Raw genomic sequence first — 19,845 nt, forward strand, 5'->3', positions numbered from 1 at the left:
GTGGATGTGGCTGTGGAAGTGAACCCGTGGAGTAGTCAATTTCTCTGTCAAGGTTTAAATTCTAATGCTTACAATTAAAGTGTGCTCTCACAATAAGATTTCAGTGAAACCTGAGATTTACAATTAAAAAAGATTTATCACCGATTTTCATTTCTTTACGTGTATCATTTTTTTCCTATTGTCTACTTTTTTGTTGTATTATGCCATGCCACACTACTTACCGTTAACATATTAATATAGTTTTTCTTATTGTAGTTTTCATGAAAAATAAGGTGTACAACTAGTTGTATTAATTATAAATGTTGATTTGTTGTTTTAGAAAAATAATGAGCTACATCTTTTTGTTGATTTGAGAAGCTCAGATAGATTGTTTTTATGTTCCGATTAATATTCATTACCATATTTGCTCTGTATCCCTATTCGATAATATTGAATTATATTTTCGTATCTAGGGTTTTCGATTCCGAAACCAATATGAAAACGGAAATGATATATAAAACTAGTTTCCATCTATTTCCAAGCGTGAAGTCATAGAGGCAATCTCTTACTAATACTAAAGTTTTAAATTCTAATAATTATAATCAAAGTGTGCACAATAAGATTTCAATGAAACCTGATATTTATCACTGACTTTCATTTCTTTGCGCACGTGTTAAAAGGTGTCCAGTGGTGTGTGCGTATGCATCAGACGTATATCATGAGAAAGAAAAATAATTAAATATGTTATCCAATAGGGGAGGTGAGACTTGAGAGGTGATATCTGATTATCCATTGCATGCTCCCACCCTAGGCCTGCACACCGAAACAAACCAAATCTAGCTTGGCCCATTTTCATCTATAGTGAACTTAGCTTGTTCTGCTCCATTTTGATAAGGTACGAAGGGAAAGATATTAAGGAACAAGTTGATATCAACTTAATTAGAAAAGAAATACACAGAAGTATGGATCGAAGAGGCAATTGTTTTCATTTTCATTTGAAAGGATTACTACTATAAAGAAAAAACAACATAGATAAATTCTTTGATTTATAATGGCCATAATGAGAGGAACAAGTTTATATGAAAACTGAAGATGTCAATTAAGATTAAGATTTTTATATGGAGTTTTTCAAAGGAGCGATTCTAACCAAGAATAATTTAGGAAGAAAGAATTGGAACGAAAGTCAAAGATGTTGCTTCTACATGTTGAAGCTTAGAAGTTATGATCATGCAGATTTTTGCTAACTTTGGATTGAGATTTCAAATAGACTTTAATAATTATTTTCTCCTTATCTGTTGGTTTTTGGTATTATTCAGTTTTTACAATGTTGCCTAATTGTTTGCTCTCTGAGAGAATATTGTAATAAGTGGTTGTAGCTTCTTTGAAGCAAATGTCGGGATTTATTCTATTATCTAAAAAAATGTACTTCCTCCGTCCCATAATATAAGGGATTTTAAGTTTTTCTTACAACGTTTGACCACTCGTCTTATTTAATTTTTTTTCCAAAGATAAAAATGAAAAGTTTTGCTTAAAGTACCGTAGATAATAAAATAAATAATAATTTCAAAAAATTTTGAATAAGACGAGTGGTCAAACATTGTAAGCAAAAACTCAAAATCCCTTATATTATGGGACGGAGGGAGTAGCATAACAGGGTCATTCATCCTACAAATATGTAGTAGAATATCGTTTTTATTAGAGATAATCCATGAAATACCATTGACAAGTGTCTAAGTCCCAGAAATACCACCGACAAGGGTAAGTTCCAAGAAATGCCATCGTATAAACGATTTTGTCCAAAAAATGCCACCGTCGTTAGGGTTCCGACCATTCCACGCCATTAAGTTCTATAGGATGAACATTGTATTTAACGGCACGGAATGGATGGAACCCTAATGGCGATGGTATTTTTGGGACAAAATCGTTTGTACGATGGCATTTCTTGGAACTCACACTTGTCGATGGCATTTCTGAGACTCAAACGCTTATCAATGGCATTTCATGGATTATCTCTTTTTATTATCCCCACACACACCCTCCACATTACGGTTTGATTCCTATGTCATACCATTTCAATAGAGAGGAAAACTTATATCAAGATAGGATAATAGCATTTTTAACCTTCTCTATGCTATAACTAATAGTTAGATAACTCTGTGTATGAGCTAAGTCACCAGCTAAGTCAGAGTTGTACTATTGAAGAACCTTGTTTGAGACGTGTTGGGCACTATTTTTCTAGGACCCACCTACTCCTAGTGAATGGTCAAGCTTGTTACATGCATAAAAAGTAAAGTGTGACATGTTTGGAAAGGCTTCAACTTACTCAATCTCTTTTGGAGCTGGAGGCGGAGGCCAATCAAACGGTTTTACCTTCACAATGAAGGGGGATAGACTTGAGAGATCTGATAAAAAAATTGAAATAGAAGGGTGTGGCGGGGTTTGGGTTGTTCCATTGTTGTACTATAGACTGTACTCTCCACTCATATAAAGAGTTAGATTTAGAAGTTAGAACTTTGCCAAATAGATCTTAAAATTGTATATTAGATTCTATCGTAAGTAGTTTGCACTAAAACACTGGGCTTAAGTAGTTTTATTAATACCCTCATTTACGTTTTCATATGTGAAGAATATAAACATTTTAGGGAACCTCTTATAAATGCCGGTGTATCTTATCCGACAATCTAGTCGATCCTATGTAACCCTGTGTTAAAAATTTAAGATAGATAAACCGCGCTATAACTTTAACAAAATACCTCGACAATCTACCAGTTTTAAAACTTATGGCCTTTATGGTTTGCATATACCTTGTAGGAAATAATATTTTTGAGAACGAAGACAAATATCAATAGAGAGGAAAACTTATATGAAAATAGGATAAGAGTATTTTTAACACTCTCTATGCTATAACTAATAGCTAGATAACTCTGTGTACGAGCTAAGTCACCAGCTAAGTCAGAGTTGCACTCTCGAAGAACCTTGTTTGAGATGTGTTGGGCACTATTTTTCTAGGTCCCACCTACTCCTAGTGAATGGTCGAGCTTGTTACATGCATAAAAAGTAGGAAAGGCTTCAACTCACTCAATCTCTTTTGGAACTGGAGGCAGAGCACAATCAAATGGTTTTACCTTCACTAGGAAGAGGGACCAACTTGAGTGATCTGAAAAAAATGAAATATAAGGGTGTAGTAGGGTTTGGGCCGTTCCATTGTTGTACTATATACTGCACTCTCCACTCATAGAGTTAAATTTATGAGTTAGAACCATCTTAAAATTGTATATTATATCCTATCGTAAGTAGCATGCACTAAAACACTGGACTTAAGTAGTTTTATTAATATCCTCATCCACGTTTTCATATGTAAAGAATATAAACATTTTAGGGGAACATCTTATAAATCCCGGTGTATCTTACCCGACAATCTAGTCGATCTTATGTAACCCTGTGTTAAAAATTTAAGATAGATAAACTATGCTATAACTTTACCAAAATACCTCGACAATCTGCCAGTTTTAAAAATTTGTTAAAAAATTCCAAAGCATTGACCACATCAAACATGCATGCTACCATCTTCCTATTGGAAGGCATGACTGCACAAGTGTAGTGTTTTATCAACACCAATAAAACCAAATAAACAAAGGAAAAAAACAGTTTCATATGACCTAAAAAATTTCTAGATTTTACTTGGTTTTGTATTTGTTCTCTTCTTCTTCTAAAATCTATGAAGATGTAGAACAACATGTAGAGTCGCCATGGTTACATCGGATGCAATCGTGAAGAAAATTAAACTTTATCAATTTTAATGGTAATTTTCTTTTTATCTTGGTCTCTTTTTTTTACTATTTTTTCTCTTAAGATAAGAACAAGGCACAAGATGTCTTTATTAAAAAATTAAAAAAATTTCTGACCGTAGTGCTACTTCTTCGCCGTCTCGCCGGCGACGTCGATCCGCCGTGGGCGATGGGCCCCACTTTGCGAATAGTCAACGAGCCACCAACAATTAATATAAAAACACACCCCCCACACGGCCGCGAGTCGTCCGTACCCAAAATTGCCAAAATCACCCTCCAATTCCTTTCCCCTCCTCCCTCCCCTCTGCCGCCATGGCCGCCTCCTCCTCCTCCCCCCCTTGACCCACACCACCAATCGCCCCAAATCCATGAGACTCCCCGCGCCACAATCCAGCCCTGCCGCACGAGGATGTCCCAGTCCGACGTCGTCTACAGGTGATTCCCCGCCTCCCTATCCCCCCATTTTTTTCTTTTCTTTTCTTGTCCCACTCGCAGGATATTCTTGTAGTCGCAGGGTTCGTGAGACCACGGATGGTGGAGAGCTAGGTTGCTTTCTAGGATTCTCGCCATGTTCTTTTTTATATATATTATTGATCTTTGTGGTGGGAATCTTGGGTGTCCTGGTGATATCGGAATCAAGAACCTGAGAGGATATAGAATTTGGTGGAGTTTGGGTGAGTTGGGTAGGTTTGGTTCTGTGTGCTGCTTTGTCTTCCATGTGAAATCTAAACCTAGTGAGAAAATTTCGAGGTTCGGTAGTGAGAAAAATTTGAAGTTGGATAGTGATGGTAGTATTGCAGATTGGGATGCTTTTATTAGAGTGTTACTTGGTTTTCTTTTCTTAGGGTGATGTGCAGCAGTTGGGAGTATCTGTTGGGTATATTGTGGTTAAGTCTGCACTGTCGACAAAGATTCGTTATGCTCGAATTTTAGAGCCTTATTATTTCCTACAAGGTATAGTGAGCTCTCCAATTCTCCGTGCAGTGCTTTCACGCGTTATCACACTTTTCAGGGATTATGCTTGCGAGATTCTGTTATTGACAATTTAGTCGAGCGTGTTGCACGTGTACTTGCTGGCGCTGCCAAATGAGATTGAAAACTTTGTGTTGTCGCCGAGTCAGACCTTTATGTCCCAAAAGCGAGCTAAAAGTGCAATGCAGCCACTCTAGATCATTGGATCTTGCACTGGCATGCAAAATTTACCGCGTTTAAGAGGCGTTGCTTAACATACTTGTGTGTATTTTCTGAGTTCTGAATTGATTCTGCTTGTTTAGGTTACAGTGTTCTTGAACAATGCCAGCTATGTTAGTTTTTACTCCCTCCGTCCCAAAATAGTTGTCATTTTAGGATTCAAATTTTGTCCGAAAAAGCTTGCCACTTAGTGTAACTTTTATTGCATCAATCACCTCCGATTCAAAATTTTCTCTATTCTACCCCCAATTATCCTCTTACTCCCAACCTTATATCATTTAATATTGGGCACTATAGTCATTTTTGCTAAACCTTAGTTTTTGCTAAACAACTTAGAATGACAACTATTGTGGGACGGAGGGAGTATTTTCTAGCAATGAACAGTCAAGTATTGACTATTCTTTATATTGGTGTGATTTTTTTTATTAATGTTGAAATGCAAATATAGTGATAAATGGAAGTCATGTTAAAACTAAACATATACAAGTTGTATTAATAGAAACTCATATCCATTTTTTGTGTAGTAATAGTATCATAGTATTTAGCTCTGTTTCCTATAAATACATTGTTATAAATCTTATTCGTGTTCATTTTGTTTTTACTAGCACTGAGATGAGATGAATTTTCTGCTTGTGTGTAGGAGGTAGGAACACTTGTTCATATGTCCCATGATTTTGCTGGCAGTCTTGAATTTCTCAAAAGTGCTTTATTCTGATACCACACTACCACTCACCTTATTAGACCGTGGCCGTTGGAAACTTTGACATCATCGGTGCATCTTATTTTTTCGACTATGTTATAAATCACAAATTTATGTTATTGCTGAGTTGCTTATATTATCCAATACAAAAAATGTTTACAGCCATGCACTTCTTTATTTCTATATCCGCGGCAAGACAAAGCATTTAGGTGGAATAAAATCCAACTAGAAAAGTAATTGTTGTTAATGTCTTTTACAAACATTCCATCATCACAACTTTATTTTTTCATGTGCAAAATCTGCTACCTTTTATTTGCTGGGGTTATTGCGAGTATCAATATAGGTACATGAAATTATCTAATTACTTCTTTGTTCTTTTACTCACTTTAATTTGTTTCCTAATTAGAAATCCTTTTGGCTATCTTATTAGATTTAAATCTTAGCCATAGAGATGACCCCCCCCCCCCCAACACACACACACACACAAATTCAGAACTTCTCGTTCATTTTTATTCTATTATTTTATCTGTCATATAATTTTAAGAGAGTATTAAAAGGCAGATATGATTTTCCTGATAGTGGACAGTCTGGTACCTCCGTTTAACCTTATTTCATATAATCAACATTGCACTACATACTCTACTTGATTTATGATACTTGCAATAGATTGAAATTTTCTTTTAGTGTAACAGTACCAAATTTGCATAATAGTAGCTTACTCAATTTTCAGTTATTCATGTAATGTTCATATTTCTGGTTTACTATTCTGGAAACTGGATTTTGTATACTTCTGATTATTAACTGCTAAATACTAGCTTTGAATGATATATCCTACCTTTTGGCAAATTTTTGACTATTTTTCAAGGCTTTCCCCTTTCGCCTGGATGACTTTCTGACAATATTTACATGTCTATTGGCAGCTGCGGATCTTGTGGATACCCTCTGAACCTTTCATCTTCTAACCGAAGCACATCTGACGTAGGATCCTCATACCAAAAGTCTGTGAAGAAAGGTCTGATTTCATTCATTACTGTTGATCTGAGCCGATTTACTCAGGTAGACGAGATATCTTGCTTTCCCCTCACCTGGCGTAGCTATCGGCCAAAAACTAAGCTTCTCTGCCGAAAGTGTGGGGCATCTATTGGCTATGGGTATGGTGAACCAGCTGTTCTGTGCAGCTTTGATCCAGCCAGTTCATCATCTAGTACATCCCAAAAGTATTTAATAAAAATCCAGGCTCTCCAGCCTTTGGATAGTACTCAGTAGTCTGTCAACTTCAGCCAAAATTTGGAAAGAGAGGAAATGGATGACAACGTGGAAAACTATATCAATTTCCTATCAGATGATTGCTTGATTTGTATATTTAACAAGCTTGAAAGTGAATCGGACAGGAATGCTTTTGGCTTAACTTGTAAGAATTGGTTTAAGGTTCGAAACATTGCCCGGAAATCAATAATTTTCCATTGTTCTTTTAACCCTAAAGTATATAAGGAGCACGCCAATTGCCTTTCAAAGTTATTGGCCCGCTCACCTTATCTTAACTTGGTCTCCCTCGCTGGGCTTACAGAACTACCTGACGCGGCTTTAAATCAGCTGAGAATTTCTGGAGCATCATTGCAGTCCCTTTCTTTCTACTGCTGCTCTGGTATTACGGATGATGGTTTAGAGGTGGTCTCAATCGGATGCCCTAATTTGGTGAGTCTTGAACTCTACCGCTGCTTTAATATTACAGATCATGGTTTGGAAAATCTTTGCAAGGGCTGCCATGCTTTGAAGAGTCTTAACCTGGGTTATTGTGTAGCCATTTCAGATCAAGGGATTGCTGCAATCTTTAGGAATTGCCCGAATATTTCCACAATTATCATAGCATATTGCAGAGGTTTATCCGGTGTTGGATTCAGAGGTTGTCCAGGTACACTTTCTCATCTAGAAGCTGAGTCGTGCATGCTTTCTCCAGATGGTTTGTTGGATGTAGTGAGTGGTGGTGGACTGGAGTATCTAAATTTGTACAATTTGAAAAGCCCAACTGGACTTGATGGCCTGGACAGAGTTGGTTATGCGAGAAGTCTTCGGTTTTTAAACGTCAGGATGTGCCGTTACCTTACCGATGATTCTGTGACGGCAATAGCTAGCGGGTGTCCATTGATTGAGGAATGGAGCCTCGCTGTCTGCCATGGAGTTCGCTTGCCTGGATGGTCTGCGATTGGATTGCTCTGCAACAAGCTGAGAATCTTGCATGTTAACCGTTGCCGAAACATTTGTGACCAAGGTTTGCAGGCTCTAGGGGATGGCTGTGTATGCCTTCAAGTTCTGCATATCCATGGATGTGGCAAGATCACTAATAATGGTCTGGCATCATTTAGCATTGCTAGGCCCAATGTGAAACAAAGGGCTGATGAAGTCATGTGCATTGGCCCCTCCATTGAGGATTTATTCCGATTGCAATGATCAGAAACTCAGAAAGTTTCAGCTATAGTTTGGGGTTGACAAGATTCAAGCCATTGCCACCAGCATTGTCATTACAAGTCACAAGATATTTGGTTCTGTAACCATTATGCCCTTCTAATTTGCTCAAAAGTGCATACTTATTTATTATAAACAGGACCACAAATATACAAATGGATTGCGAGGAGTCAAGTCCATTTGTTCCTGTGGTTATTTGCAAGTTCTGAGTTTATTGGGTGATACAGAAAATGGTTGTAGAAGGTTGTTTTTCGTACAATTTGATAGCTAGTTTAAACTTGTAAATTGACATGTTTTAAAACCATCGAAAATTGAATTGGATGGGTTGGTTGTACTACAGCGGTTGAACCGGTGTTTAAACTTTCCGATGGATTGTATTAGGTTAACTCGAGAAGTTCAACTATCAGAATGCCACCATAGCTGAAAACAATTTTTAAGTTTTGATGAAATGTAAACAAAGAAAATCCTGAACTTGTTGACCAATCGAAGTTGTTGACGAATGATTTAGCAAACGAAATACAGTGGCGTACACTCAGTTGGGACATTATATGTTCAGATAAACAGGTCGATCACCGTAGATCCAAATCCGCAGCGTTCTTCAACATTAAATACTAGTGAAAAAGCAAAATTTGCAAACATCCTTCGACTCTATTGCACCGGGTTTCATAAATATGTACATGTTTCAAAGCACCATACTGTGAATATTCAAGATCATAAACCAAAACTAGCACCTTAGCTTTCCTCAAGATACCTACGTCCTTTTGTACAATTACTCAAAATAAGTAAAACTCCATGATTGGTTTCTCATTTTTTGCATTTGTAGTAGTATCCTAACCTATGGACGTAACATGGAGCAGCTACCTGACGAACTTCCGATAGGACACACAACATCTTGCACCTGAAGCTTCAAGATACGCAACCTGGTGGTGTCAAGTATCTCGAGGCATTCCTGGAGATCCGCATCGCTCGCTAAAATCACCCAGTCACCCTCATCGTCTTTGTACTTGAGCTGAAATAGGCCAACTGACAGTTTCAGCCTCTTCGCTATTTCCTCGAGCAGCTGCTCGTATTTCATGGATGGTAGCAATTTGAACCTTATGGTGTCATTCTTGTAGCTCGCCTTTACGACGACGGTTTTGTTGCTTTCGTTAGCTGACTGACTCTTGATGCTCTTGAAAGTTTCGCCGCTTGATGTGGAGCAATCTGTCATGCTGGAAGAGGACGGTAGGCTTTGTTTGGAATTCTTATTGCTCTTGTCAGTCTCACTCTCCATTCTGTATTCTTGTGGCGCAGAAAAAGAATCCCTTGATGAAGGTTTGTGCTCCAGTCTCTCCGTCCTCGTGCCAGTCATTTCCCTTGCAACATATAAACCATTTGGCATATCCTCACAGAATGCCCCACTCAATGTTCTGGTAGAATGTGAGTTTCGAAATAATTCTCCATCGTCCATGTCAAAATTAATTTCACCATTTTGCTTATTCTGCAGTTTGTGGAGTACATCTTGGCCTGCATGTTCTCTTCGATATGCATCACAGTCAGGTTCGAAGTTCAAATGTGGAAGTTCAGATTCAATAGGTAGGGGATCAGAACCTTTGTGTTCAACATTCATCAATACAGGCTCTATGGAAGGGGAAACAGATGAAACAAGGCATCCAGTGGAAGGATCATATTTCAGCACTCCCTCGACTCCATGTACTGAACTTATGACGTTCTGGATCTTCTTTAGGGATCGGTTTACCTTCTTTATCTTACGAGATGGCCACCTTGATATTCCATGTTGTCTGCATATCCTTTTCAGCGTAGTAGGACAAACTGCAACGTAACAGCAAGGAATAAAAAAAATCCTGTAAGTTCCTCTTCCTATGACACAATTGGATTAGTTTGTTTATACATTTGTATTAGCAGTAGTGCTTTTCATACAAAACAGAACTAATTTAGTAGGAATTAATTGAATTCTATAAGAATAAATCAGAAAAAGATCATGAGAGTATAAACAAATTACCACCAATACTCTTTGCAGCATCTTTCAGGCTGCCAGAGAAGTACTGCTGGAGGACACTTAAGCTAACACTCTTCTCTGTTGAGCTGCGTCTTTTCTCTCCGTCGGATGCATTGCTACACTTTATTAACTTCAAAAGAAATAAATGGAGATTAGACAATATTTTAAGTGGTTAAACTACAACTTTGTGTAACATGAATAACACAATACGGAATTTACAGGATATATAGAAGTTTCTGGTTGTTTAGATGCTGATTATAAATTGAAAAGATTGGTTCCGAGGTAACTTCTTACAGGGCTTAAATTTCTCAATTCCAAAGGCGTTGACAAGTAAGCTATTTTAAACAGTAATTACTTAAGTAGCATTTTAGTTGTTCTCTGTAACATTTGGGACATATTTATTGAAGTAAAAAGCAAGAAAATAACACCAGATGATGCAAAGAGATCAGATCTATACAGTTAAATTGCAATGCAGCACAAGAAAATGGACAATGCTTAATCTGTAAGGAACTATTCAAACAATTTACTGAAAAAACTATCCTGCAGAGTTATCACTTCCAATTGTTCATGTCTGAATGACTAAAGCACACAAAGAAAAACAGACCACACGACAGATAAGAGAGGATGAAAGCACATAGTGAGAATGTTGAGGATGAAACAACCTTGTTAGTACTTTTTGTATCTGATAGTTGTTCATCAATGCCCTCTATCTGATATTCCAAAGGCGTATTTGTTTTTGTTTCATTCGATACATCAATTTCTCGGCCTGAATAAATAAGGTTAACAGGTGAAGGGCATCTTGTTCCTGATCGATTTTCATTTGATGGCTTTCTTGTAACATCTTCCTTCAACTCAGCATCTGAAACAGTTCTCAGACTTTTGCATACTCTCCGCATAGTCGCAGATATGCTGTCAAGTAAGAGCTGTTGTTCTCCACCACCTTTGCACAAGACTGGAAGAAAAAACTCAAGCACATAGTCATCATTTTTGGTGTATGTGCTCCGCAGCCTAATTGCAACAGCAGCATGAAGACCAAATTTACGGGCATGATTGACAAGTGGATAAGCGTGCATATCATAATCCTTCACATCAGATGAGAAGAAGGGATTATTTGATAAATATGCATTTCCAGCGACACCTTGTCCTTTCTCAAGGGGGTGTTCAGCACAGACTTGGACAAAATCACGCATTCTCGTGTTATTGACATAACATGCAGATTCCTCTATGCAAAGCACTTCTTTGTTCCTTTTACCAAAATTTGCACCATATTCTACTGACACAAGCACATCTCTTTTGGAGCAAACTGGAATCCATGCAAGTGCCAAAGGCAGCAAGTGTGCTTGACAAACAGCTTGCAGAACATCGAATATTTCCATCAATGCTAATTTCTGGTCCCTTGAATAGCTCTGCAAGATCAAGTAAAGCAAGAAAATGTTGAATTAATGAGCTCTCCATGTGCACTGACTGTGTAGTAGATTGGTACCTGAGAATGTCTCCATGCATTGACAGTGCTTAACTGAACAGACTGCAAGATTACAATGTCACTATTAAGCTCAGAGGCTAATTCAATCATGAAATGAACTTTATAACAAAATGTTCTAGAACAAATTACAACCATATATGCACGCTCGGATGGAAACAATTATGAGCATCCTCAAGTGAAAAAAAGTAGCCATAGCAACTCTACGGTGAAAAAACAAGCCATAACTCTGGAGAGTTTTAAGCATATTTGAGCAAAAGTCAAACCTTGTACCATGCATAGAAATTAGAATAGAAACTAATAATATTGGTGATAAGAGCAAATAATAATTGATATTAACTATATAAATAACTCAAAAATAAAGCTAAATGTCTCATAGCTGAACCATCCACATAATAAAAGAAAGCATTTTAAGTAATCTAGTTGATGAGTGCACAGAGCACACCAATAGTTCGGATGTACCAACTACCAAGTAAAACTAATTCCTGATTAGACAAACTTGGTACCTATTTATGCTTCCAATCATTCTTCTTGCTCCAGTACATGATATTGATCCGACTTAGTGAAACACATAGATTTGGAATGAGAAACTGGAAGGCAAACATATGACCTACAGTACTTAATTCTTTGAAGAGGTACTTAGCAGTATTGCATTGCAATTGGGCGTAACGTTGGGCAGCACAAAGGAGGAACAATGGGTTATTGAAGGCCTGGAACAACCAAAGTGTGAAATGTATATTGGTAGCATCAAATCCAAGGACAAAGAGCAGACTAGGGAGGGATCAGTACAGGAGAGTGCTGATTAATCCTCCTAGGATAGTACAAACCTTGAATCCTCAAAGACGAGGAAACTATAGATTATTTTTTCTCGAGATAGAAAATACCTTTATGGTCTCTTTAAGAAAAAGACCAGATGTAGTCTGTGTGAAACCAAGGGTAGGAGAAATAGGAATTCACCCGAAGTTAATCATTTGAAAGGCCTCATCAGAAATTATAGAACTCTACAAATTTAGTCGCAGGAGAAAAAAAATAAGTTTCTGGTTAAGAGAGCTCAAGAACAAGGTATTCTAAGTCGCTTCACGTGATATTTATGTAATGAGTCCTTGGAAATTTTACAATATGCTGATGACACTATTTTCTCATTGGATGATAGTTTGTTAGAGTCTAGAAATGTGATATTTATCATTTGTTTGTTTGAGCAAAACAGTGTATTAAGATTAATTCTCATCAGAGTGCAGTGTATTGTTTTACAGAGGCGAAAACTACAGGATGATTATGCTCTGACTTTCACCTGTCAGAAGGGAATATTGCCATTTAAATATTTGGGTATCCCCATTCATAACAAAAGAAATAAAGGAACAGTGGTTTGAAAGGGGTAGAGGAAAAGGTTGAAAAGAAATTAAACAATTAGCAGGGTAAGAAGTTGCCAATTGGTGGCAGGTTAGTTTTACTTGATTCATGTATTAGTAATGTTCCTTCTTATATGATTTCACTTTTTAGCATTCTGAAAGGTGTGTTGAAGGTCCCTTGCAAAAAAAAAAAATGATGTTTTTAGATCTAGGCTTTTATGGCAAGAAGATACAAGAAATTACCGTATTGTAAAGTAGCCAGTGGTTTGTCACCAAAAAACATAATGTGGACTAGGCATACTTGATTTATACCTCATGAATATCTGCATTTTATCGAAGTGGCTATGGAAATTGGAGAACCATGGAGGACCTTGGCAGGAATTACTAAGGTCTAAGCATTCAGGCAAAAATTCCTCCATAGCTATTGAAACCAAAACAGTCAGATTCAAATTTCTGCGCAGGATTGATAGTTGTCAAAGACATTTTGTTATCATTCTGCAATAAAATAATTGGTAACAGAGAACATGCACATTTCTCGGATGATGTTTGGCTGGGAGATAGCTCTTTGGCAAAATAGTTTACTAGGCTTTATGATCTCACTTTTAGTCAAAAAGTTTCAGTGGCTAAAGTTTTTGAGGTGTTAGCCATTGCATTCATTTCAGAAGGAGATCTTGTAGATGGAACTGTGAAATTACGGCTACTTAAAGCAAGATGTGGATACATATGCATCTACTGATGCTCTAGAAAGACAAAAGGAGATTAACAAAGGCTATGTATATGGCCGTCTTTATTCTTTACATCTGCTGGGAGACTAAGCAACCAGCCTTAGAGGAAAAAAAAAAATCGTGGCTGCTGTGCAGAAATATTTTGACTAAAGATAACTCATGTTAGAAGAGTTCCCAGAATTGCAAGTTCGGTGAGTGTCCTGAGAAACATTTTGAAAATGTGTGCTAGCAAAGTTCATGGTCAGTTGAGCATACATCATGCTAGATCACCTACCTCAATTGGGGATATTTGGGATTGGATGGATTGCCCGGTTTCCAAATTCCAACTAGTTCTGGATGATTGGGGGTGGCTTGTGTTTGTGGGTGATATAAAGGACAAGAAACTCAGCTTGTCTTCCCGACTGACCCTACCAAGATCATGTATGAAATTCATTACTGTTGATTTCTGGGCTATTTTGTAGAAAAAAAATAGTGCGCAGAGCTGTAAGCGGGACCAGAGAAAGTAAGTGCCTAGGCATTGACTGAAATTGTGTTTGTAAGGTGTCCATCTGATGTTAGTCATTCTTTCTGTGCTGTGTGTTCAAGTCATGTGTGCCCTTTGATGAAAAGAGATATCACTCTGTTAGACCGTCTAACACAATATCATTTTAATTTCCTGCATGAATTCTTATTTCCTGATCATTTCTATTAATAGAAAAAAGGGGCGATGAATGGTGAAGAAATGGTTTCAGTAGAAAAACTGAATCTGCTTAGTTCGTCAGCATGAATCAACAGAAAGAATTGTTCCAACTTTCAAAAGCAAAACCTGTGTCTATCTAACAAAAGTTATTTATTCCATACAAGAAGTTAGATAAAAGGTAGTTGCAAAATCTGTACATATATAACAGCACGACTTCATAAGGTCTAGAACAACTTTCAGAGCTATCACTACTCACTAGAGCTATCAGCCTATCAGTGACTTATAAATATGCTTATACCACATAGGCTTGCTATGGATGTTTTGAAGACAAACAAGGACCTCAAGTTGATCAAGGTAAGCAAATTATTCAAATTTCCCTATATGAAACAAATGAAAAATGTTGAAACATTTAATTTGAATGTTTATCATGCGTTACTCTGAAGGCATAGTGAAAATGGATAAAAACAAATTATGGGAACAGTTCAATTCTGAAAAGGAGAACAATTTATAGCAAGGCAAATACAAGTACTAACCTGCAGAGCATTCGAAACATTGACCATCTCTAAGCAAAAGTTATCCTTCTCTCGTGTCATTACTACTTCTAACACCGCACAGCAAGACCCACCACTTGAGTTGAAAACCGGCATCGCAAGGGATCCACGGACCTCGTGGCGCCTAGCATAATCAACCCTCAAATACTCCGAGCCATGATAGTACATCACATTCGACGTCCACTCTGGCATGCCGGACATGAAAACCCGGCCGGGCAATCCGGGGAACAGGCCGGGTCCTTCTTCAGCCGAGAATGTGAACTGCCTGGAGACTTCCCTGTATCCCGTAAGCTTCTGATCGAGCAAGAACGGCTGGTCAGAGGTAGTCAGCACATGCTGCTCCCCATTCCTCACAGGCATCCAGACCTGCACAAGGATCGCTTCGCCACCCGACGCCTCTTTGAGCATCGCAAGCGCCCTGAGCATCCTCTCCGTCAGTGTGACGCCGTCGAACGGCTTCGGGACAGAGCCAATTCCCGCGGCCACCAGCTCACCTGAAGCTAATCCGGCGGCGCAATCACCTCTTCTTGTTGTTGTACCCTCCTTAGTGATGGAAACATCAGAATCATCTTGCCTAGAATTAGAACCCACAGGAGTCGAGACGTGCAGCAATCGTTCTTGTGATGGTGGGAAACAGGTAAGAGCTGAGAAGATGCTGTCGGCTACCGATGAACCCGCGACGAGGTCGGTGTAGCTGTCGAGGCCATCGAGCGCTGATGACAGCATGAGCATGTCCATGTCCGGCACCGGATCCCCATTCGGCGTCCCACCTCCATCCATCTTCTCAATCCTCACAGCTCAATTACACTCTTCCTCAGCACCCAAAATAAATAAAAAAAATCAAAACTTCTTTTGCCCAAACTACGACGAGGCGCTGCACCACGATCAAAGAAACCGGATCAAAATAGGTAATTTGGAGGGGAGGGGGGAAGGGAAGAAATCTCCGATCAACGCCATACCGGAGGAGGGGAAAGAGGATACCTTCAGCTTCGATTGGAGCCCAGATGGAGGTCGGCTCTCTCCTCTGCTCTGCTCTGCTCGCCGGCCGGCCGCTCGCCGCCGGCGGTGAGGAGGAGGAGGAGGAGGAGAAAAGGGAATGGAATAGGGAGGAGTTGACGGTACGGGTGAGAGGAGATATTGGGAGGGGGGGCATTTTCGTCATTTGCCAGTCTCTCAGCTTTTCATGTTTCAGCTTGTTTTTGTTGGTTTGAAATTTGGAAAGTTTTTCTTTTCCAAGAAAGAAATTGGAGCTTTTAGAGGGAGAATTGATCCTTTGCGTTACTGTCAAATCTATGCCCATCGAAAAGGAGTATAGCTTTGAAAACAATAGAGGGTAGCTACACAACGGAATCCATTGCTACGGGATATTTTAAGTGACTACTCCCTTTCCTTTCCTCTAGGTAGATTCCACGTGGTGAACGTGTGCTCCCTCCTGGTACCCAGCACAGCACAGGCTGGTACCTGATAGGCTGATCCTGATACCTAGTATACCTGGTACCTGATACCTGGTACTTAGTATCTGGTGGTGTGTGCTACCTGGTATCTGGTACTTATAGAATTGGAGAGATTCAAGAGGATGGGACAGGGGAATCGATACTATCCATATAGGCCGGAGAAAAAATCAGCTAAGGAAATCATCAAGCAAAAAAAAAGAGAAAAACACACATGAGAAAGGGGTGCAAGCGACGATGAAGCATTGCGATGTGGGGGTGGAGGAATTGGCCAAAGTGGAATGGAGTGCGAGGGGTACCTGCAGGTATCTAAGGAATGGATGCGAGCAACGGCGCAACACCGCCGGCGTGGGGAGGCAGATGGACGGAGGGGAGCAGCGGCGATGCAGCACTGTCGCGTGGGGTGGAGGGACGGAGGAGCTCGCGGTCCTCGTCAGCGGCCGCGGCGGCACGAGAGCTCGCACGCCGCTTCACCGCTATGCCGCGCCGCGCGTTCCTGAGCCGGCGGGAGCAGCTCCGCACGGTGATGTCTCCCTAGCGCTGGCGAAGGAGAGAGGGCCGAGCGTCCTCCACGCCCAACATGCCACCCCGTGCAACTAACCGCCATCGTCGTCTCTGTGCTCATGAGGGTGGTAGTCAAAGAGAGAGAGAGGGAGAGATGGAAGGGGAAGAGACAAATAAGAGGATAAGATGCTAGATATTTAGTGGTAGTAGTTATCCCGTGTGTACGGGATCTGTTAAGTAGTAAGTAGTTTTTCAGCTAAATCCATCATGAAATTTAATTTCTACATTACTTCTTTTCCCAACCAATCACAATTTAAATATCATTTCATTTTCCTATTGATTATGATTTCAATATTATTTTTTGTATAATTAAGACATGTTGTCGAATCCAGTTGATATACTCTTAAAATTTAAAAGTCTGCGAAGTGAGTATAGCTCAACTAGGTATGTTCCTTGTGGTGAAACATGGGTATGTTCCTAGACTTGATATGGGTGCTCGTATTTACGGCTAGTTATTCTTTCAGTGGTAGGCGACGTACCATTGACGGCGAGTCGCCCATGGTAATTTCGTCAATCTCAAGATATGCCGGCTCAATCTCATATGTGTTCATAGGGATATAAATATGGCCATCTTATTTGGAAAAAAAATAAAGATTTAAGTACAGTAGTAGTCCCCAAACTTATGTTGTATGTCATATGGGTCCCTAAACTTTTAAAATGCATTTGTGTCCCTAAACTTATCGGTCATTTTGGTATCTCTCATCTTAACATTAGGTTTGAGTTACATTATTAAACCGCAATGCATATATAATGTGTCTCCTTAACTTATAAAACCAATAACCCAAGATATCAAGATAGGATAGTATTAGGTTCACTTTTGGCTGACATGAAGAGTTGACTATGGTCAACCCGGCTAAGTCAGTGTAGAACCCAAATGAAGGAGAGAGAAGAGAAAGATGAGCTGGTTGCTGATATGTGGGCCCCATATAGGTCCAATGCTCACTCAGCCAGGGTCAGTGGCGGTGCCAGAGATATCGTGAAGCCCGGGCGAGTACTAACTTTTTTAGTAATCAACTAATATTTTCAACATCAAAGGTTATATACACTGAAGACATCAGCGGCGTAGCCCGGGCGGCCACTCGACCTGCCCGAGAGCTAGCTCCACTTCTGACCAGGGTGACTGTGGTTAACTCGCCATGTCAGTTAAGATCGAGCACTATACTGCTCTTAGTCCTAGGGTATACTCGGTTTTGCAAGATATACATTATACCTGTATTGCAATTCAACAGTGTAATTCAAACTCGATGTTAAGATGAGGGACCCTGAGTAAACTTATCCCATTTGAGAATAGAGACGGTGTCTCGAAAATTCACTTCAACTGAGGGAGTCCAAGGGAGTATTGGAATGCTTTTATTGGGGCGTGTCCGTGATTATACATAGTTTAGGCCCATGGGCCGATCCACGGTGTTTAACCATCTTGGACGACTCACAACTGTGAGAATATCTTTTGAGCGGGGAGAAGGAGAACAATATACACTCAAGCTTTTATTTCTCTCGACATACATGTATATGGGAGTTCCATCTAAAGGTTAAGGAATCGAAGAGAGAAGCAAGCAAATAATTTAGGGGTTCACAGACCCTGAAATGGTAGACTCTCTCTAGCATGCATTAGGTTGTGTTCGCATCTATCGGATGGAAACTCATCCCCTCTGCACGGTAAACGGAGCGATCCATTAGCATGTAATTAATTAAGTATTAACTATTTTTTTAAAAAATGAATTAATTTGATTTTTTAAGCAACTTTCATATAGAAACTTTTTAAAAAAACGTGTTGTTTGGCAGTTTGAAAACGTACACGCGGAAAACGAGGAAGATGAGTTAGAAAAAGGGGATGCCGAACACATACGAAGCCCTGAAATGATGGACTCTCTGTCATTAGTATATGAACGACATTAGCCAACCAGACTCAAGTGTTCCCTTTTCTTCCTTTTGGAGCTATACCGAGAAATTAATACTAGGTTCATGAACGTCCGGAAAATTCCATGGCTCTGTGCTTAAGCAGGACTTAAATTTAAGTTAGTTTGCAAGTTGAAGCGATGAAACACTAAATTAACTGATCCTACATAACAAACATAAAAATGAAAGGCGAAAAAAATAATACTGTAAAACAAACTCTAACTTTGCTGATACAACGTCAAACTGTGCTTACTTTCTGACCCCCCCTCCCCCCTAAAAAAAAAGGAAAAAGAAAGTTGAGTATGCTTGAAAGAGACATCGCCCGCAATCTCTTTTCCATCATGTACGATATATGCAATTTGTATACAACAGAATTCGTGCAAGTTGTGGCTAATTCTCTTGTGCAAAATCTATATACTAAAGTGTATATACATGTTCAACGAATTGTGCGCAAATTATCATGAAAACGATGTGCAATAAACTTTGAAGAAGACATTTTTGGGAAGTATATGTCGCATGGTCGACCTATCTCAACATATATGTACAATATCTTAACTATTATCTTCTTGTTTTTCCTTCCACCCATTGTCGCGAGACAATATCTTACCTAGCATTATTTTTTCGAATTGGGATATAGTTTTTTTGGATAAAGCCAATCTGCTGCAAATATATTCATATATCTTCAGACGAAGACGGTCTCTGGAAAATACGTACAATATACACTTTTTCTCTACGATAGAAAACTGATATATATGGTGCTCAATTAATTCCTTCCACACATTCAAATTCATCGATCTCAAGCTAGCGATCGAGGATATATACGCATTCTGATCAAGAGACAACATTATCTGGCTTTCATCGAACAAATTCTCAGTGCAGGGGAACTGAATTCTAATTTTCAGTGGTGCGTATGAGCAGTTGGATATGCCCTCTTGTAAAATCTCAAAAATGATACGACGACACACGTAGATGAGCCTGCCTAGCTAGAAAATGGTCCAAATTCAAGCGAAGACACGAGTATTTCTCCATT

The 19,845-nt window shown here is 39.1% G+C and overlaps 2 protein-coding genes across 3 annotated transcripts; one reads left to right on the plus strand and one right to left on the minus strand.

The window, feature by feature from the left end:
* The first annotated feature begins 4,005 nt into the window (after positions 1 to 4,005).
* On the plus strand, positions 4,006 to 8,462 carry LOC127753705 (F-box/LRR-repeat protein 12). Its single transcript, XM_052279118.1, has 3 exons — positions 4,006 to 4,202; positions 6,579 to 6,670; positions 7,226 to 8,462. The coding sequence occupies exons 1-3, from the start codon at positions 4,177 to 4,179 to the stop codon at positions 8,104 to 8,106; spliced, it is 999 nt and encodes a 332-aa protein (XP_052135078.1). The 5' UTR covers positions 4,006 to 4,176; the 3' UTR covers positions 8,107 to 8,462.
* Positions 8,463 to 8,696: 234 nt separating this feature from the next.
* On the minus strand, positions 8,697 to 16,051 carry LOC127753704 (protein NLP2). Of its 2 annotated transcripts, XM_052279117.1 has the most exons (7): positions 15,886 to 16,051; positions 14,887 to 15,778; positions 11,604 to 11,645; positions 10,783 to 11,526; positions 10,124 to 10,250; positions 9,712 to 9,933; positions 8,697 to 9,627 (listed from the first exon to the last, which is right to left on the minus strand). In XM_052279117.1, the coding sequence occupies exons 2-7, from the start codon at positions 15,682 to 15,684 to the stop codon at positions 8,957 to 8,959; spliced, it is 2,604 nt and encodes an 867-aa protein (XP_052135077.1). In that variant the 5' UTR covers positions 15,685 to 15,778; positions 15,886 to 16,051; the 3' UTR covers positions 8,697 to 8,956. The 2 variants fall into 2 exon arrangements, with proteins under 2 accessions (XP_052135077.1, XP_052135076.1); XM_052279116.1 differs by having other exon boundaries at positions 8,697 to 9,933.
* Between the last annotated feature and the right edge of the window lie 3,794 nt (positions 16,052 to 19,845).

This window comes from Oryza glaberrima, chromosome 11 (genome assembly GCF_000147395.1).
Source record: "Oryza glaberrima chromosome 11, OglaRS2, whole genome shotgun sequence".
In the NCBI taxonomy this organism is placed as follows: Eukaryota; Viridiplantae; Streptophyta; class Magnoliopsida; order Poales; family Poaceae; genus Oryza; species Oryza glaberrima.

Excerpts from the sequence above, each read along its gene's own strand:
- LOC127753705 (XM_052279118.1), top strand. The coding sequence starts at position 4,177 with ATGTCCCAGTCCGACGTCGTCTACAG. Across the intron at positions 4,203-6,578 it reads CAGTCCGACGTCGTCTACAG|CTGCGGATCTTGTGGATACC; the intron begins GTGATTCCCCGC and ends GTCTATTGGCAG. Across the intron at positions 6,671-7,225 it reads CCAAAAGTCTGTGAAGAAAG|AACTACCTGACGCGGCTTTA; the intron begins GTCTGATTTCAT and ends CTGGGCTTACAG.
- LOC127753704 (XM_052279116.1), bottom strand. The coding sequence starts at position 15,684 with ATGGATGGAGGTGGGACGCCGAATGGGGATCCGGTGCCGGACATGGAC. Across the intron at positions 11,527-11,603 it reads ATGCATGGAGACATTCTCAG|AGCTATTCAAGGGACCAGAA; the intron begins GTACCAATCTAC and ends TTGATCTTGCAG. Across the intron at positions 10,251-10,782 it reads ATACAAAAAGTACTAACAAG|TTAATAAAGTGTAGCAATGC; the intron begins GTTGTTTCATCC and ends TTTCTTTTGAAG.